Genomic DNA, 19,756 nt, shown 5'->3' with positions numbered 1-19,756 from the left:
ATTCCTAATAAAACACACTGCTTCAACATGAACTGATTACAAAAAAGGTACTTTTCAAGCACAATTAAAAAAGAAATGAAGAAAAAACAACAAGCTTTGGAGCAAGTGAACAGTTTTCTAACATCATCTGAATACAGTCACTTCAAACACTCAAGTTTAAAATGTATTTATAATGGAAATGACAAGTTTTTTTTTTGTCGTTGACAAGTTGTCTGATCATTGCTTCATCTCTGAAATTGTCCACGGCCACGGCTGCCCCGAGAAAACCGAGGAAATCCTTGAGGTGTTGATAAAAAGGACAAAAAAACATTTTTTTTAAATAAATGGAACACTTGCTATACTGGTGTAAAAGTTCTGTAAATGGTTGTACAAAATTTAAAAGTATGTTTGCATCTCTTGTATTTGTATTAACAATAAACTGAGTAATATAACAATATGTGTCGATTGTTATGACTGGTATTGAAATTTAAAAAATGCTCTGCTTGACTGTGTGGATCATCAGCACGTGTCATACTGTAGAACATGCAAGCATACAATTCATGTATAACTTCAAAAAAATGTTCTCTGCAACTACTGCAGATAAGTTATAGAACAAGAATCCAAAAGATCAGTTATGGCAAAGAAAGAGTAATCAAAGTATAATTTGATTGAGATCCACTCTAAATGTTTAATTTTATTATTCAATCCAGCATCAACACCTTTGAAGATCTTGGTCACCTGAGAATGTGACTACTAAAGCGGACCGGTTTCATGCTAATGAGAAACAACATCAGCTCCATAACTAATGCATTTATGTGCCTGTGAGAGCTTTCACGTCTTACCTCCTCTCTTTATGCGTCCAGCTCGGCTCTCTGGCCAGCGCTGCAGCATTCTGCTGGGTCCAGGTCTGGAGGGTTTAGGTGGGGCACTGCTAGTATCTGGAAAAAACACAGTACCCTTGTGAGACGGGAACACTAATTTGAAGAAACAAGATAATAGATTAAATGGTAAGGTTTGGAACCTGCAGAGCTGGAGGAGGGCTCCTGGCTGGTGGAGGGGAGGCTGGACTTGTCAGATGTTTGGATGGACTCCTCTGCCTCTCCCTGAGAGACCACAGGATCAACTGACACCTCTGCACTGGGCCTGGAAAACAGGACATAACAAATTTAATAAAAACATATATAATCTGATTGTATACTCTTAAAGAACTTTTGTGTTAGAAGATAAAAGCTGAACTTTATAAATATGTAAGTTTCTACAGCCAGTTCCAAATTTAACTCATCTTTCACTATGATTTGAGAATATTATTACTCTTGACATTAGGTCATCATTAAAATTTTGGCACACAAGAGTGAGCTTCACCTATCAGTATCTGGCTCCAGGAAGATGTCATCTCTCTCCTCCCCTGTGCTGGCTCCTCCTGGCACCACAAGACCTGGTGTGGATGTGCTCACCATGGGAACTGACTGGGAGGCATGCTCTGTGGAGTCAGACTGAGCTGCCTCTGAGAAAACAGTTACTGGAAGAGAAAACAGATTTATCATTATGTTGTAAAGACTGATAACACTCCAAAATTTAAAAAACAATCTCTCACGGGCCTTTAAATATTGAATCTATACTGAAACAAAACCGATCCCTTTAATCAGGCTGACGGAGAAACAGATACCTGGAGCTGTAACTTGTAGTGGTGTGGTGGGAACGCTGCGTCCTCCTGATTCCTCCTCATGAGTTGAAAGAAACAGGGGGCTTTCATACAACCCAAGACCTAAAAATGACATAAAAATAGTTCCATATTTAGAAATATCATCTTCCTCTTACAAAGAGCTGTGTATGAATCACTGTCACTATAAATACGGGTTGATTGTGTAGTACCTCCTTGTGATGCAAGCTGTCCCAGATCAGAATGTGAGGATGAGCTGGTCTGAGGCATGTCGTCTGAAGGGCCAAACCTGAAGCGAGGAACACCAGCCACATGTGGGGAACTGACCAAAAGAAACCACCAATACTTCAGTTTCTTAATATTTTCTTATTATATTCTTGCTTCTTCTGCGTTTGTGTGTGAGACTTACTGGATTGCCTGGTCAAAACCGTCAGGGCGATGCACTACTAGGGTTGGAGTGCTGGGGACCATTCTGTCATCATCATCAAAGAAGTGCTGCTGCAGAAGAGTAGATTAAAGAAAATGATTAATACTAAGGCACAATGATGGAGAATCAGCCTCAGACAAGAAACAGTAACATCTGTATAGTTTCTGAAATAACTGAGGTCTTCAGATGTGATAGAGAACTTACAGCACTGCTCTGCACTCCAGGAGTGAGCTGAGGGACTCGACGGACAGGGATACGCTGTAGAAATAAATTCAAACATTTTTAAATGCCTCATTAACTACAGGTTATATGCTCTATGCAATAAAATACTATATGAAAAAAGACAGATTATTATTCATACCTGAACTTGAGCAGGAGGACCCAGCTCTGATGAGGGGGCAGGGTGGATGTTAAGGCGAGGGGGCAGCTGATGTGTTGGTCTCCTTGGTGACTGGGGCATCCTTGAACCAGAGCTGGTGATTTGTTCAGTAGAGAAGGCCTCTATTGCACCACTCTCAACTAAAACCAGAGAGAAGTTTTCAAATAAACACATGTTGGATGCTAACAAAAAATAAATAAATGTTTTGGTGAGGCAAGAATCTGATAAATAAAGTAATGTGAATGGATACTTTTTGATATTTTTAGAATAATTCAGTATATTTTTGGCAAAAATGTCAAACTTTTGCTACCCCAGGCTCCTTCATTGTGTATTTTCTCTTGGAGCTTTCTTTATGTTTTTTGAGTTGAAGAGTTTTTTGATAGCATAGGAGAATCTTAAAAATTCAGATTTGGGTTTAATTTGAAGAGATGTAAATGTATAATCACATTAGTATCTATTCATATTCTCTGCAGCCTGGTCCTGGTCACTTTTTTGTCCTCAAGATGATCATTTTTTTCCTATTCTATTTTTTTCAAAACTTTTGTGCTTCAAACAAATATAAAAAGATGACAATAGAAAAGCTTCAATTGTTTTTTTTTCACCAGAAGTGAAATGTAATCTGTTTGAGATAAATATATAAGCTATCCTTGGACACAAAATAACTTGAACCATTCAAACTTTCTATGCCCTTTCAAAAAACAACCTCTTCTTTGGCTTCTACTTGTATTCAGCTACTCCTCCCTTCAGACAGACAACAACATATTACATCTTTCTCAGTCATCCTGTAGAGTCGGATATCTAATAGGACGGCGGGACACTTGGTGAGCGCATGTGGAGAGTGTGAGCTGGATCTACATATGTGTGTTTGACAGGGTTTCCTGGATCTTACAGCTGGGTGTCTGGGAATCTGCTGGTCTCTGGGTGGAGTCAGACGCCCCCAAACTCTCCTCCGTCTCTGTTCCCGGGTCTGTTACGTCAGCTCCCTGACAAAAGAAAGAACACACAGTAATCATAAAGAAGCCAACGACCTCAAGAGGAATTTTAAAAGGGCTTTATAAAAACTTTAAGAGAGAAGGAAAGACGTAGAAATGAGAGGTAAAGAAAATAGGGAGATGACAGAATGAGAGGAAGCAAGTTGTGGATTGGCTGCTACATACTCTATAGACTCCAGCATGAGCTGGAAACCCCACATATAGGTTATGATTCATTTTCTGCTTAAGTGGAACAATGATGTGCTTCAGAGAGGGCCAAATATTTCTGATGAAACGTTCAAATGTTCCAGTTTCCTTTAAGTAAAACATATTGATGCTACAAATGTGCACACGTTTCACCTCAAAACACAAAAACGCAGAGAAAAATAATCTGTTTAAAAGGAAACTCTAAAGGACTGAAAACGCTGTAGTAAGCATGCCAGGCCTGCAGTTGACGCTATAACTGTCTTGTCCAGAAGTGTTTTTTTGGTAGATCTCCACCTAAGTAGAGTTGGGCCAATTATGGTATGTTGGGAAATGCTAGGTGCAAAAAAAATGGGAAAGACAGTCAGCAGATTCAGCAGCACAAGCACAACATGCTAGTCCACGACAATCGTAACAGCGGTACTGTTGTATCGTCTATGCTCGAAGTAGAGCATGACATCAGTGTTTACACTGACAATGCCGGCCTGCTGTTTACACAATTACAGTGGAAGCAACGTTTTAGCCCCTTAAGTTTGGGTTCCTGAACTTTTCAGTCAGTGACCCCCCGCTGTGTGAATACACCAATAGGTTTAACCAAAACCAGGCAAAAACACAATCCTGAGATACTCTGCTTTGTTGATGGGTAAAATAGACAGCCTATGTGCATATATTACTGTGTTTCTTTAAGTAATCTGATACCATTGTTACCCTGATTTAGTCACTTGGGGGGTCATGGAACAAGGAAATATGGAAGACGAATCAAATATTTTCTCTTTGCATGATTTTATAACATATTTAACCCATATTTTATTTTTATTGCTACTATAAGGAATAAAAGTTGTAATTGTAGATGGTTTTTATTTAGTAAGGCATTACACAACCCCTCTATCAGTGTTTCAAGACCCCTTAGAAGGTCCTGACCCCCATTTTGGTAACAACTGGACTGAATGATAAAATGCTCACTCTTGCCAAAGGGCATCAGTTAGTTGTTTGTTAGATATTATGGGAAATTTCTCTTAACACCTGAAATCTTCAATAATCACTTAAAAAACTTAAGAAGTGTTTTACAGACCTTAGTTACAGACCTTATACTGGCCCTCATCAGACACTGACTCATTTCACCGAATACATGCAGCCAAGACCCAAGTAAAAAGGTAAACATCTAAAGTCAACACACGCGGGCAGAAAGTTACAACACGAGGGCAAGAAATGAGTGACAGTGAAATGAGAAAATGTGGAAAAACTGAGAGTATGAGCAGGAAATGGCTCATAGTTCACTGACTGAAAGTAAGCGTGGGAAGGGTTAACTCGATGTACTGGAAGTGAAAGCTGTGAGGGTGATTTGTACAAGTTGTTTTTATTAAAGGGGACAAACCTCTGCGTCTTCTCCTTCATACGCCTCATTGCCATCTCCGCTCCCTTCATTACTCTCCTCCCCTTCCTCCCCCATCTCTCCTTCATCGTCCTCATCATCTTCTTCATCGTCCTCCTCATCATCCTCTTCTTCATCTTCTTCTTCCTCTTCATAGTCCTAAATGCAGAAGAAGTGAAGTCTTGAGTGGTGGGCATTATAGAAAATGACAAAGAGCAGGTTTCAAAAGGCTCAGCTGAGACTTGTACCTGCTCTTCTTCCTCTTCATCCTCATCTTCCTGTTCTTCCTCGCTCTCAGTGTCTGTCACTATGACGATGACTTCCTGCTGCAGTTGGTCAGGAGTGTCACTTTGGCTGAGGGTAACCTCTTGGTCCATTGAGATGCACTGGGTTGCTGGTCCCTCGTCTTCTTCCTCCAGAGCTGGAAACTCCTCTGTCTGCAAAACAATACATTACAATAAACAAGTTAAAATTCTAGCATTAACCAACACTGCCGACATAAAAATTGCTCTAGTTTTTCTAACTTCATTAGAGTCATCATCTGGAATCATTAACTGATGGCCCACCTGGCTTGCCTCAGCACCATCTTGACTATCCGTTGGCACCACACCTTCAGCCTCAGCACTGTCCTCCACCAGCACCTCCTCCTGTGTAGAAAACAAAGCATTTACACAACAACCACAGCTAACGTGCAGCAGCTTTCTGAGTATTAATGACAATGACAAACACCAAACCAGATGATGGTACCCCTGCCTTACCTCTGGACCCACTCTTTGGATGATGCGAAGCTTCTTTGGTATCGGAGCCCTAGCCGAATCCTCCTGGTTTGTTTCTGTGTCTGTTACCACAGTGGTGCTCTCCTCCTCCTCACGAGGCCTCTTTGACATGGAAGAAGTTCCTGGTGTTGCTGAAACTAGAAATGATTACTATTGTTAAATCTTTTTTTTGACACAGGGGAAAAATTGACTTGTAAAATTAAGTTAGACCTAAAAGTTGTAGTGGAAAAAAATGAATAAATTTATCTATATTTATTTATATTTTCGTACCAGTTCCAAACACAGAAGACGTAGAGGACGTTGAAGGCCATTCCACCTGTGTGCTGGGTGTTGCCTCGATGACCACAGGTGGTGGCTCCTGATTGGCTGGCTCTGTGTGGGTCACACTCTGTTGCTGAGTAGGCTGGACGAATGCTGTAGCCTGTGTTTGTGTCTGAGTCTGTTGCACGGTCAGCATGGGGCTGGCTAGAGTGGTCTGGACGTTGGGGCTGGCTGAGCGCACAGAGCCGCTGGCGCTGCCGTACACTGTCACATGCTCCACAGGAGGACCTTCAGAGGACTGCATGGCTGTAGAGGAGTGTAGAGAAAGAAAATTATCTCATTGAGTATATAACTCCATTAATAAGAGTGAACTCAGATTTGTAAATACCTGAAGCTTTACAGTTTGACTTACCTTCCTGGGACTCCACCTGTGTAGTGGGCATGACGGTAGCTGTGGGTGTTGGAGTGGGGACTGGAGCTGGAGTGATCATGGGTCTGATGCTTGCTCTTGGAGTGGGTTTGTTTCCAGGATTGACAGGCTGCTTGCTTGCTGTGGCAACAGGTGTTGGCTTAATGTTTGCAGTTGGGGGCTCAGATGTGCTGGCACTGAGAGGAACAAAGACCAGGACAGAAAAATGCTAATAAACAATAAAATCAAAAAAGATCAGTCATAAGGAAAATCAAAGATGACAACCAAAGGCAACCAAGGGTAGAAGAAAATGGGTGTTTACTTCTATACCACAATGCTACCTTATGAAAAACATTAATCTTAGCATACCTTCCCCTATCTGCAGCTGGGGTTGTCTTCAGGCTGATCTGTCTCTGTTCAGTGCTCCTCTGCTGCTCCTGGGTCTGAAAATGCAAACCAAAAACGGAGCAAAATAAAAAAACATCAAAGTCATGTTTCTGTTTAATAATCTGCAGATTAAGTCACTTGATATCTTTTGACATATCTTCGAGCTATCATTCATGGACCAAACTAACAATATGAAGAACATATTTAAGGCACTGCCCTTGGAGAGCCAGTTTTCACATCTAATGATACAGAGGTGACACATATTTTCAACAAAAATAGACACACTTCTTTTCAAGGTAAGACATCTTTTAATTCCCAGAAGTTTTTCTTAAACAAAGTTATGTCAAACTATCAAGTATTATGTAAGTTCTTTTAAGACCAACTTTAATTGATTATTAAATAAAAACTGTGATAAAGCAAGCAGACCCACCTTGCTAGGTCCCGCCTCTGGCTGCTCATCCCTCTGCTCTTGGCCCCGCAGGTCTCTCAGCTCTCTCTCCTGTCGACTCAGACGACCCTCGTACTGAGACTTGAGAGCGCTCACTCGCACCTCCAACTCCTCGCGCTGTTGCTTTAGCTCCTCATTTTCCTTCTGGAGAAGGTCTTTGGTGCCTGGACATAAAATACTTTGGTTTCAGACTCAAAAAGAGCAAATGAACAAATCTTCAATTAAAAAGCAAAGAGGAACTGAAGACAAATCTGTGAAATATGGGTTTTATTATCACATGAAGGAGACTCTCACTCATGAGCTGACTGATCTTCTGCTTGGCGAAAACAATAGCCTTCCTGGTCTTCTCCTCCTTCTCCGTCATCTGCTGTCTCAGTGTGTCCTCCTGTGAAGCTTTGTCCTGCAGCTCCTGCCTCAGCCTGGTCAACTCTGTCTGCAGTTTGGAGGATTGTTCCTGAGCATTACGCACTTCAGTCTCACGCTCTGTCACCACCTGTCACAGGCCAGGAAGACATGATGCTATGAAATGTGTGTAACTTCAAAAAAGACAAGCTTATTTCATGTGGAATGATCAAACGGCGTTTCAGTCAAAGGTTTTAACTAAAACATGGGAGACTTTGGATGTTTCACCTTGGTGATGTTCTCTAGTTGTCCCTCTGTCTCTTTGATCTTGGCTTCAGCCTGGCTCAGAGAATCTCGGAGGCTCTGCAGCTCCTGGACTGAAGCTTGACGAGCTTCCTCTTCTTGGGATGGGCCTGCTGCAGCCTCTGCTACCATCTGGGGGGGTATCAGTCAACATGATTACATTAAAACAACAAGCATTAATGCTAATATTATAAACTTTTAAACCTTTAACTTTATTAAAGTGTGATCAAAGACTTACCTTGTCATGTTCAACCTTGAGTTCGTCATACTGAGTCTTGTAGCGTCGTCCAATCTTCTTGACCTGGGTGATAGTTCGCAGTTTCTCTGCAATGTCCTGGGTCTTACTTGCAACTTCATTCTTCAGGGCATTCCTTTCCTCTGATATCTTACTTAAACTTTCACGCAAGTTCTGCATCTGGCTCTGCAGGGATGTCGTCTGGTTATTGTTTCTAAGAGAGAGAAGAGCACATGAAGAGTTTTTGAGGTGAATGAAAAATACATACTCAAAAGTTTTATCATCAAATCACTGTCTTTCAAGACTTAATAAAGCTAACTGACCTCAGATGACTGCAGGTGGAAGCCTGGCTACATTACAGCTAATGTGTTCACCATAAAGATTGTCTTCCTGAACAACACTGCCAATCTGTAAATGGAAATTAACACTCCCTCACCTGGTGACCTCTCCTTTAAGTCTTGCATTCTCCTCAGTGAGCTGCTGAATACGTTTGAGATGTGCCTCCTTCTCTGAGTTCAGACGCTTGTACTCTTCAGGATCTGAATCTTTTTGCTGACTCACCAAGTGCTAAAAAGCAGTAAAAAGCAGAATTTAGTTAGCATGAAATAATTCAAAACAACAAAATAAGCACTCTTGTAATTAAATGCAACAAAACAGACAAACAGTCTATTTGACAGACTGAGATCTTTCTGATTTTTACAGACCTGTGTACGGGCTTTCCAGCGTTTGATTTCTTCTTCAAGTATTTTCTTCTCAGCCTGCAGGACGCCGCTCTTCTCGCTCAGCTCAGAGTTGGCCTGCTGTAGTGGCATAATCTCTGACTCCAACTTTTGAACCTGGAGCAAAGGAGATACTTAAAAAAATCCTAAAAAATGACCGGGTTAATCCTGCTAAAACACAACCACTCTAATGAACGGATACCTTTGCTTGTGTTTGCTGCAGGTCTTGCTCCATCTTTTCCTTTTCCTCTCTCAGCATCTTGTTGGTCTCCACCAGAATGCTCATTGTTTCTGTTTTCTTCATCAGCTCATCATGCTGGGCCAGGGTCTTTGCTGTCACCTGCATCAAATTTGCATTAGACTTTTGACCACATGATATTTATAGCTTTGGGGGGCCTGATAAGTTTGCACATAAGTGCATTTATTTGTATTTCATTATTGTGTACATCATTTAATCTGAATTCCTTAAGTGACAGTGAGTAAATAAACAAATGAAACATAAAAAAAAGATCAAACTTAAGACTTAAAATATAACAAATTTTTTAATTATAGAATCAATAGGTATAAAAACCTACCTGCATCCTCTCCTTGGCAGCACTCAGGCTGTCCTGAACCTCCTTCAGCTCATGTTCCAGGTGCTCCACTCTGAGACGGTAACGCAAACTCTCTCCCTGGGCAATCTCATAACGGGACTCTGCAATCTCCTTTTCTCGACGCACAAACCTGAAAAAACAAGACGTTTAATAACTGAAACATGGAAGAACATCTCTGAGGTGATCAGTTACCCACTGATTAAATTATCCTCACTTTTGATTTAAAATAATAATAATTTTAGATAATATCCATCACCTTAGAATCTCAAGGACTTGGTCTTGAGATTTTCCTTCCTCAGTCAAGGAGATATTCATTGGACTCTCATTAACAGCACGTTGTAAATTTTCAGCCATCTTGCTGCTCAATGCTTGGATCTGTTCATGTAGCAGAGTGTTCTGCTTCCGCAACTCCTCATGGCTGCTCTCCACCTTGGTAATTTCCTCCTATAAAATAAAATTAAGATTAAAAATAGCAAATTCTCATTTGTATTAAAACATTTTTTTTCAAATCAATATCTCATAAAGACCTGCAAACTCTAAAATATTTAATTATCATTTATAGAATGCATTTTTCAATCCCTTCTAAAACCAACCTTTAGGATCTTTTCCTGTTCTGCCCAGGACACCCTTGCCTCCAGCAGCTCAGCACTGATCCTCTGCATTTTCTCTTCAAGCTGATGTCTGAGCTCAACAGCCTGCAGAGCCTGAGCCTTAGCAGCCTGCAGGGCCTCCACGTCTGCTGCATGCAGGATCATCTCCCGCTCATACTTGTCTTGTGCTTCAGCAGCCATCTTAGCCTTGGGAAAAAGAAAAATTGACATTGGCCTGACATATTCTTACTTATTACTGCAACACAGCTGGGACAGTTAAGAGATACTCGGTAAAATCTATCTTAGATTAAAAATAGTGGATTTTTTTTTAACAGAAATTACTCTAAATGTACTTGAGAACAAGAACCACATAGGATAAGTATCAGAGCAGTCAAGATATGCTTAGGACTAAGCTGTTTGACTCAAGAAGAATAAGCATGATCACAGAGATCCATCACTTTATAACACTCAGTAAAACCTGTTTACCTGCTCCTGATTATCTTGTAGCGCCTGCTGCTGCTGGGCTTCAGCTACTGCAACTCTCTGTAGCGCCACCTGGTGATTTTCCTCAGCACTGCTGAGGCTTCTCCTTAGATTATTAATCTAAACAGACAAACATCAAAAACCAAAATAAACAGGATTTCTTACTTTTTGAATGTCATGTACAACCAATGAATAGGAAGTGCATTAGTTGTGGAGAGATCTATATTTTACTTGGTGCGTTCTAACAAACCTGTTCCTCCATCGACTCCAGACCTCTCCTCTTCTGCTCCTCCATGTCTTGTTTCAGCTTCTCTGCCTCCGCAAGCTTCTCCTCCAGTACACGGTGCTGCTTCTCAGCCTCCTTCATACGAGCTTCAATGGTTGAGCGCGCCTGCTCTGTAACCTGGCCATTGGATAGGAAATATCAGTTTCTTGTCACGGTTACCTTTATTACTATTATATCAGTAGTTTTTTGAAGCTTAGACATTTTATTTCACTAGACTAAATTATTGGTCAATATAACTCGGAGTTTGAGCATTTTAATAGTGGAACAAAGCTGTTTAGAAGAGCATGTAAAATTTGGGCTTGTTATATTTTCCTTAACGATTACTCAAACGTCTGTCTCCAGGAAAATACTGATTCTACAAAACAAAATGTTGGGGCTTGTCAACACTCAGCATAACTGACTTCTTTTTCTGTTTACAGAAATTCAAGTACTTGTTCACTATTTTATCTTTAAACCTGGTGGTTTTTTGAATTGTTGAACACTGACAGGTAGCTTTGGTTTATTTTGCACCTGTTTCTCTGTTTCCAGGGACTCCTCCAGGCTCTGAGCCATGGCACGATACTGCTCCATGTTGGATGTGGCTGCTCTGAGGCTCTCTGCCAGCTCCTCTGCCCGGGTCTCAGCCAGCCGCAGACGGCCCTGCAGATCCTCTCTGTCCTGATCTGAACCATGCAGGCCTAAAAGCAGAGTTAGGTCATGTATTTTAATGTCTGACGACAGTACAATCAGAGTGTGCTTCAAAGAGGGGAGGAATTATAGTGGACTAATGAAAATACCATTACATTGTTAAAAGTCAATGTGTTAAAAACCACAGCATTTCAAAGAGTGTGGCTAAGACATCTGAATGGCTCTTTAACTGGATTCTGTCCAACAAATTGTGCAAACCTCTCAAAATGGGTGTGGAGGGGGAGCTCAGGATGTGACGTGCTTCTCCGCTGACTTGCTGCAGCCGCATGTTTTTCAGCTCCAGTTCGGCAGCATTCAGCAGCTCTTTGGTTTTCTGGTATAAAGCCACCTGAGTCTCCAGCTGCCTCTTTGCGTCCATCACCTGGATCTGTACATAAAATGATACAGCAAGGGGAACAAAGAGCAGACTGTTTAGTCCTCAGGTCTTTTCTGGTAATGTTTCATGAATTTAAGTCTGAGTCCGATCATATACGCTGTTTTTGTAACACCTCTGTATGTAAAGAGAGGAGATAATCTCGTACACCGACAGAAAACAGATATTCAGTTTTACACTTACTTCCTGGTTTCTGCTCAGCAGGTGACGCTGTTCCACTTCTTGCTCCAGCCTCTTCTGCAGCTGAGAGATCTCTCGCTCCTGTTTCTCCAACTGGCCATTTAGACGCTCACGTGTATCAGCCTCTGAACGGTCAAGAGTGGCCTAAAGAAAACAACAGTTTAAACAATATGAATTTGTGTCAATTAGGGACAATTAGTTGACTTTTGTCATCTTTTCAGAGTACCTGAATGGTCTGGAGGTTGGTCAGCAGTAGGTTCTGGGTTTGTTGTTGGCTCAGGATTGTCTCTTTCTCCTGGTTCAGCCTTGACTCCACAAGCTTCAGCATGTCTCTCTCTTGACGCAGGCTCTCAGCACGACCCTAAAAAGCAGGGTCGGAAATACATCAAGTACTCTGATAGTTACATTTTCTATTAGCAATGATAAAATGCAAAACAGACAAAGCCCTGCTCAAATATCAACATTCAAAGAAAGACTGAATGGATGTTGGAGTGAAGACAAACCTCAGCCATGGACAGTTTCTCTTTGGCGGCTCTCAGATCCTCAGTCAAAGTGTTGATGGTCTGCTCATGCTTCTGTGTGGACGCAGCCATCTTTTGCCCCTTCTCTCTAAGAGAAGCAATCTCTTTCCTGTAGCCCTCAACATTGTCTTGCAGCATCTCATACCTGAAAGTAATGAAACAGATCTCCAATGAGTGGTGTTTGAGTGCTCCAGTATTTAACCTGAGGTGTGCAGTTCACCAGAAAAAACAGCCGCATAGGAGTCAAATTAGAAATTTTTTACATCATTTATTGAGTTCACATCATAAAGCTGTTTGTCTCAAGCAAACTCACCTCTTGGAGGCAAAGTCCAGTTGGGTGGATATCTTGGCATTCTGGGAGTGGAGATCAGACAGCTGCTCCTGGAGTCTCTCATTCTGCTCGGTCAGCACCTTATCACTCTCCACACGCTCCCTCTTGTAAGTGGTGAACACTTCCTGCAACTGCAAATGCAACCAGACACTTTTATTTTGGTAAAAGAGTTAAAGTGATTTGTTGTTCAAGAAACACATTTTTTATTGGCAGAGGAAACATACTTAACACAGGACTTGGACAACTTCATTTAATTTTGCAAAATGCAAGCCCATGTGGCACTGCTGTACTTAACTGCCAAGCATCATCAGTAACACAAGGATAATCTAAAGCTAATATCCTGATGAGCACACACTGCCATCTAGCGGTAAACAAGGGGAATTACAATTACAATAAAACATGTATTGGGTACAGTTTTGTGTAGGCAATATGGCGTAAGGTTAATGTGTTTAAAACCTTGAATCTAAGAAATTAAAACTATTTGATGAAAATTATCAAGTGCACAGTGTAACTAACATCTGATCAATCTATCACTCACCTGACGCAAAGCTGCCTTTGCTTCCAAAGCTTCTGCAGACTCTGTAGCCATGGACACAAGTGCAGTAGGCGTCACCGGGGTGGGGATAGCTGCAGGTGAGCGACGAGGAGTCGAGGTCAGGGACAATTCCTCAGATGGTGTCCCTGAATGAGAAAGACACTGACACAATCAGCAATCTGCGAAAATTCATTACCCTGTAATGAATTACAACTATTTACATTAGTTTCTGTTTTTTCCTGTACCTTGCAGAGGAAAGTTAACCCCTGTGGTCTGAGCAAGCAGCACACGGCACATGTCCCTCTGCCTTGCGATGGACTCGGTCATCCTAACCTGTTGGCTTCTTTGCTCTTTCAGGGACTCCAGCTCTGCTAAGGCTCTATCCAAACTCTGCTGCAGCTCACCATGTCTGTAAGAGGTAATATTTTCAACTTTTAATACTTTCCTTTAATAACTTAACAGTGGATCAAAAATAACTTAGAATAAAATCTCACTTACCCACTGCCAGTAGCCTCAAATTCCTCTCTCTCCTGAGCATCACTAAGCTCTCTGAGGGCCACTAGAAGACGCTGATTCTGCTTCTGAAGCTCCTCGACACTGCGGAAGGTCACCAAGTTTTGGCTGATGACATCTGAAGTGCTAGTGACATCAGCTGAGCTAAGCTCTTCTTCGGGAATTACGTGGTTTCCACGAGCCTCTTCCAGCTCAATCAGCAGCACGCGAATCTGAAGGGGGAGAGGAAGCACAGCTTGAAGAATGAGAGAAATCAAGATACAATAAAGATTTTTTAAAAAAGGGAAAAACAGAATTCTTCTATATTTGAAAATTGAAAGATAAAAGCATGAGAGCTCACCTGCCGAGCCATGTCTGAAAGCTGAAGTTCACACCTCTGGTTATCTCTTTCCAGAACAGAAGAACGCTTGTTGGCTTCATCAGCATCTTTCTGCAGACGGTGCACCTCCTGAAGGAACACAAAATAGTTAATAACTGTAGAGTTTAAGGTGTACTGTTGTTAAAAATGTATTTTGTAAGTGAAAATGTGAAAACAGCAGATTAGTAAATCATTTAAAGTTCTATTTATGGAGTACACAAACCAAAATAGGTTTAACCTATGACATGTATAGCTCAACACAACAAGTACAAATAGAGAAGGAAAAACCAAACAAAATTCACTAAATTTATTCAGCTTTTGTTTGCAGGACCAACCTTCACAGTCTGCTCCAGCTTGGTGGAGAGACTAGCCACTGATTTCTGCATGCGCTCATGTTCGTCCCTTTGCCGTTTGAGGATGGGGGCTTTTGCCTCCACTTCTTGCACAATGTCATCCAGGTATTTGTTGACCCGCTTATTCTCCAGTCGCTCCAACTGCAGCTGCTCCTGGCTCTCCAAATATGCTGTGTACAGCTGAAAACACACACATATCACCATGTTTAAAAATAAAGAAAGTGCTGTGAAGAGTTCACCGTGTTCTGTTAGGTCATTACTACAGTGAAAACATAAGACTCGAGTCAAACTATTTAGAAGAAAACTAAAAAGTTTCTCAGAATCCAGCCGTCCAAATTAAAACCTTTTTATCCTTAATTAGCTTAAAACACTGCGTTAAATAAAGTATTACACGTTGCCTCAAATTCAGCCCAAGTGACCTCATCAGGGCAGTCTCATTCTGTCACAGGTTAAAGTAGTATTTACCTCGGTCAGCTTCATGCCAGGCTTTATCTTGGATACAGCAGCAGCTGTCGGAGACATCGTTGTCATTTGCTCCTCAGTGAGCAAAGATGTTGTACTGACAGGACCTGAACATCCCAAATAAGAAGATATTACAATATGTATTTGTTAATATGAAGTCTCAATATGGGCTTCTGAAATATAACTTTAAAACAAAAAGACCCCCACAAAATAAAATCAACTGACCTCTAAGTTTAGAACTTGAAAGCAGCTCATTGGCATTGTCCAACTCTTTTTCAAGAGCCTGGATTCTCTCCTTTTGCTCAGCTACAGCTTTGTCTGTGGCACCATTCATGTCCTGCAACTTCTCCTCGAGGGCCTTGTTGGCTGTTGGGCAGAAGAGGGAATGTGCCAGTAAATACTAATGAAAATAAACTAAGTCAGCAGTTAAGCTCCTAAGCCACACACAATTTTAAGGATCCCCTTTAAAGTAGAAGTCAAGTGTTAAATAATTGGAATGGTAGCACTGATCAAACTTTACCTTCTCCAGCATCCTTCAGAAGCTTATGCAGCTCCTCCACTGCCCGACTAAGCTCTTCACTTTTTGCCTCAGAATCTGCCGCTGCACTCTGTCACCATAAACAGGGGAAGTGTTGGCAGAACAATGGCAATATGGTAGATAATTAAAACTGAAGACTCTATATTATGTCTATTTTGTGTTAAGCTGTATGCTTAGATTTTATAAAAGTGAACCAGCTAGTATTAATTGCTAGGAGTAAATGTTGCTGTCACAAACTTAACACATACCTTGTAAAGATTGGACAGCTTGATGTTGGCATTCAACTCGTTTCTGAACTTCTCTTCCATGGTGGCTTGCTGCTCCTTGGCCTATAAATGGGAAATGTCCAATCATGCATGTGAATAACTAAACTTAACTTTGACTACTGTATAGATGCTGTTGATCATGATGGATCATGAAGTTGAAAAATACAGTAACTCTGCTGTTATGTAAAAGACGACCAGATGCAATCTAGACAGGGGCTGTGAGAAACACACATACCTCTCTCAGTTTGATGATCATGTCCTCACTTTGTTTCTGGAGGTGCTCATTTGAGGTTTTCAAACAACTCACTTGGTCTTGGAGTCTGCTCAGCTGAAATAACAAAACCAAAGAAAAAAATATTTAGGTATGGAGATGAAAATCGCTACCGATTACCAAGTGAATACATAAAAGCTGATGGCAGCAAAGTATTTAGCATTAAGTGATGACTTAAATAAGACCCCGAAATATATGCTGCCAAATGTGAGGCGAATGGCATGAAATTTTAACGTATTGAGATGTCACTGTAATAAAAATAACACTGTAACTCAAATACAACAAATACGTCTGCAGTCCAAGTGTTTGTGTTGACGTAACTGACCAGCCATGCAGACAGACTGCAACAGCATGGATCCAGTGTAAGGACAGTTATCTGATCTGTTGCTATGACAGAGCAGAGATGGAGTCCAGACGCATCTGGTGTATTTCAGCTGTTAGCATCGAAATGTATCATTTTGTGAACACAAAATCAGACAAACCTCCTCTGTTTTGTCCTCCAGGTTGCACTTCAGCTCCAGAATCTGGTTTCCCTTCTCTCGGGACAGAGACAGCAGCTCCTCACTCTTAGCCTTCAGTTCCTCGTTCAGCCAAGATGTTTGTCCATGAAGCAGCTCCTTCTCTTGTTCCATACGTTTCTCTTTGTACTAAAATCAAAAGCCACAACTGATTTTTTGTTTGTTCATAATTCAAAAAAGAAATAAATCAAGTGTTCACCATCTTTACCTGCAGAATGCAAAAGTAACACCATGGCTCACCTTTATGTTGACTTCAGCTGCTTCAAGTTCATCCAGTTTCATCTGTAAGGCCAGCTTAGAGGTGTTGACCTCCACCAGTTTATCACTGAGTTGGCTGAAGTCATCTGATTTTGCAAAAAAATAAAACAATTTGCTATTTTAAATGGCAGTACAATATAAAATGGTTTGATCAAAGCTAACCCCTTTATTTGTAATGCCGTACCATTTAAATGCTGAACTTCCAAGGACCTTCTTTCCAGTGTACGCAGAAGTTCTCGCTTTTCTGCCTCCAGTTCCTCTTTGGCTTTTGATAGCACAGTCTGGGCAAATTACAACATTCAGTGGTTGGTCCAATATATTTGTTAATTAAGAAGTGAGAGAAAAAATTGTTAATATTTCCCTAAGTAGTTTTCTCCAAATGAAAGTTTTTCAAATAAGCATTCAACCAAAAAGTTAATGATATGTTGCGTATACTGTACAGAAACAATCACTAAGAGTTTAACACTACTCCTGAAAGTAGGTATTCTTTCAATTGCCATGATTTATATCATTGGTTGACAAAGAATCATACATATGGTTGTCACTTGACTGAAGTTTTCCTTACTTGCTCTGAAGATAACTTCTCTTGAGTGGATTCATATTCCCTGTTTTTCTCCCGCACACTTTTAAGTTCATCCCCTGAAAGAGACATTTGGGGACAGCCAGTGTCATATAAAAAGGTACAAATTCAATGTCAAGAAGCTGAGTCGCGCTTAGTATATGCTTTACTCATAGGTTTATCCTTACCTAGCTTGGTAAACTCCTCTTTGAGTTTGAGATGTTCTTGAGTCTGGGACAGAAACTCCTCCTGACACTGAGCAAGTTGTTTCACTTTCTCAAAGAAGTGTTGCTCTGTGCAGAATGTCACCAAAAAAGAACAAACAAATGTAACATATATGGTTAAACTTGTTTACTTAAATGCCTTCTGATATCTAAGATTATAAACACTTTCTTCAGGAATTTGTTGACTGCTTGTTTTTGTTTAGCAAGGTGGGGAACATCAGCAACTAGCTACAGCTAACATTAGCATCGTGCTAACTGGCAACCTGCCGTTATATTAGGGGTTAGCATATCACAAGATTCCAAAGCCGTTTGGATGGGATTAACAAGTAACGACCTAATGGAGCTATGATATGATATAAAATCAAAACTTAATTAATAATTATGACTTCATTCAGTCAAACCGACATGCATGGTGAGTCACAGAAAACACTTTACGACTGCTAGTTTCCAAAATGTGTAGCTCTGTCTTACCGTTGTCGACCCGAAATTGTTCCTGTTGTGCTTTCAAAGAATCTATTACATATTGCTGGTCAGAAAGGATCCTCTCGAGTTTACTTAGTACAGTTTTGGGTAGCTTAGAAATCTCCGAAGGTTCCAACTCTTGCAGCAGTAGTGCCGCCATTTTTGCGACAACAACTCTGGGAGCAGGCGCAGTTCGACATTTGATTTTGTCACGCTCACTAAGCATTGTGGGATTTGTATTTCAAATCACAAGAACGTCTAAACCAAACGCATGGACGTTACTTCCCGACTACAAACAGAATGCAAACTACTTTCAACACCAAATATTGCCTAGTTTGCCCATGATGCCTGTTTCCTTGCAAACTGTTATAAATATAGATTTCTTAAAAGTTATTAAGCTCATTGCAGAAAAAAACCCAATAAATTCGTCTTTGCCATTCAGAAACTATTACTGCGGTAAGAAGTGAGGAAAGATTAACTACTATGTCTTGAGTAACACTATGCTAGATATCAGCTTTGTGGATATGTTGCCATTGCTAAACACAGACGAAGAAGATTCTGGGACTGCATGTGCGAGCTGATGCTGTAAGTTTGTTAATTTGTTTGTGATTATTTTATAACTTTTTGCCTTTGTCTACAAACAACAGTGTATGGCGAGACAGGTAATATGGGGAAGGGGAATGACATGCACCAGCTCATGCTGCTTGTGTCATGTGCTGCATACCGGTGGCTAACACCAGCTACACCGAGCAGGCACCTGAAATTATCTTTAGTTTCTATCATAATGCTTGATGTATCCACTATTATCATCTCTATCTCTCAAGATGAACAAATTTGAAATGGGTTGAAATTGAGACTGGGAATTTTCATTTAGTTGTACTTTGCATTCACTTTGTTCATTTTTTCAAGAACAAGTAACATACATGTTGTAAATCTCATATCTCTTTCAGTACAATAGTCACGATTTAAAATCATTTAACATCATTGGCACCTGCAATACATATTTCACCACCCCATAGATCCTGCAGTTGAAACCTATGGCGCTGATACATAGATTATCAAATCGTTTCGTCCCTCCTTGAACAGCATCAGATAAAAAGCTACCAAAATCTTAGTTAACTCATGTTACTGGCTGTCTGAAATCTCTCCGTAGTACTGAAGGATTTTGCCAAATGATTATCCATTTGTTCAAAGACGATCAGCAGATGGCGCTAACACCATGATTATCCATATGTTCAAAGACGGTCAGCAGATGGCGCTAACACCATGTAAACAGCTTTGAGAGTGCCTGTGTGTGTGTGTGTGTGTTTGTGTGTGTGTCAGACTTAGAGACAGGATGTAACTGAAAAAATATCCATCCATCATAGTGACTTTTGTAATTCTGTGAAAAGATTCTTGTGTTTTTTTTCTTAACATTTATGGGGGGGGAAAAGTAATGTTAGATTCAGATAAATTGCTAAAAAATGAGTCTCTGTAATATTTCACTTTTTTTTTCACTACTTGATACAAAATGTCTGAGACTT

The 19,756-nt window shown here is 40.7% G+C and overlaps 1 protein-coding gene across 4 annotated transcripts; it reads right to left on the bottom strand.

Moving 5' to 3' along the window:
• Positions 1 to 11: 11 nt before the first annotated feature.
• Positions 12 to 18,430, bottom strand: tprb (translocated promoter region b, nuclear basket protein). Of its 4 annotated transcripts, none has more exons than XM_074667744.1 (51): positions 18,243 to 18,430; positions 17,736 to 17,840; positions 17,554 to 17,627; positions 17,173 to 17,269; positions 16,971 to 17,074; positions 16,695 to 16,859; positions 16,177 to 16,269; positions 15,924 to 16,004; positions 15,658 to 15,745; positions 15,363 to 15,503; positions 15,141 to 15,244; positions 14,658 to 14,855; positions 14,305 to 14,412; positions 13,950 to 14,176; positions 13,697 to 13,860; positions 13,455 to 13,597; positions 12,899 to 13,047; positions 12,568 to 12,730; positions 12,291 to 12,425; positions 12,068 to 12,208; positions 11,710 to 11,878; positions 11,335 to 11,501; positions 10,789 to 10,941; positions 10,542 to 10,658; positions 10,059 to 10,262; positions 9,722 to 9,909; positions 9,448 to 9,595; positions 9,075 to 9,212; positions 8,858 to 8,989; positions 8,590 to 8,720; positions 8,157 to 8,367; positions 7,904 to 8,050; positions 7,568 to 7,766; positions 7,256 to 7,437; positions 6,808 to 6,881; positions 6,442 to 6,635; positions 6,039 to 6,335; positions 5,751 to 5,905; positions 5,559 to 5,639; positions 5,241 to 5,429; positions 4,996 to 5,151; positions 3,335 to 3,428; positions 2,428 to 2,585; positions 2,271 to 2,324; positions 2,049 to 2,137; positions 1,852 to 1,961; positions 1,646 to 1,744; positions 1,342 to 1,498; positions 1,001 to 1,122; positions 822 to 917; positions 12 to 277 (listed from the first exon to the last, which is right to left on the bottom strand). In XM_074667744.1, the coding sequence occupies exons 1-51, from the start codon at positions 18,391 to 18,393 to the stop codon at positions 225 to 227; spliced, it is 7,095 nt and encodes a 2,364-aa protein (XP_074523845.1). In that variant the 5' UTR covers positions 18,394 to 18,430; the 3' UTR covers positions 12 to 224. The 4 variants fall into 4 exon arrangements, with proteins under 4 accessions (XP_074523845.1, XP_074523847.1, XP_074523846.1 ...); XM_074667746.1 differs by having other exon boundaries at positions 1,852 to 1,928; XM_074667745.1 differs by having other exon boundaries at positions 2,049 to 2,134.
• Between the last annotated feature and the right edge of the window lie 1,326 nt (positions 18,431 to 19,756).

The sequence above is a fragment of the Halichoeres trimaculatus genome, unplaced genomic scaffold, assembly GCF_033239565.1.
Source record: "Halichoeres trimaculatus isolate MK-OKI-2021-1 unplaced genomic scaffold, fHalTri1.1 fHalTri1_scaffold_4, whole genome shotgun sequence".
Taxonomy (NCBI): domain Eukaryota; kingdom Metazoa; phylum Chordata; class Actinopteri; order Labriformes; family Labridae; genus Halichoeres; species Halichoeres trimaculatus.
The sequence above is the reverse complement of the archived record's forward strand: the minus strand, read 5'-3'. Positions and strand labels throughout refer to the sequence as shown.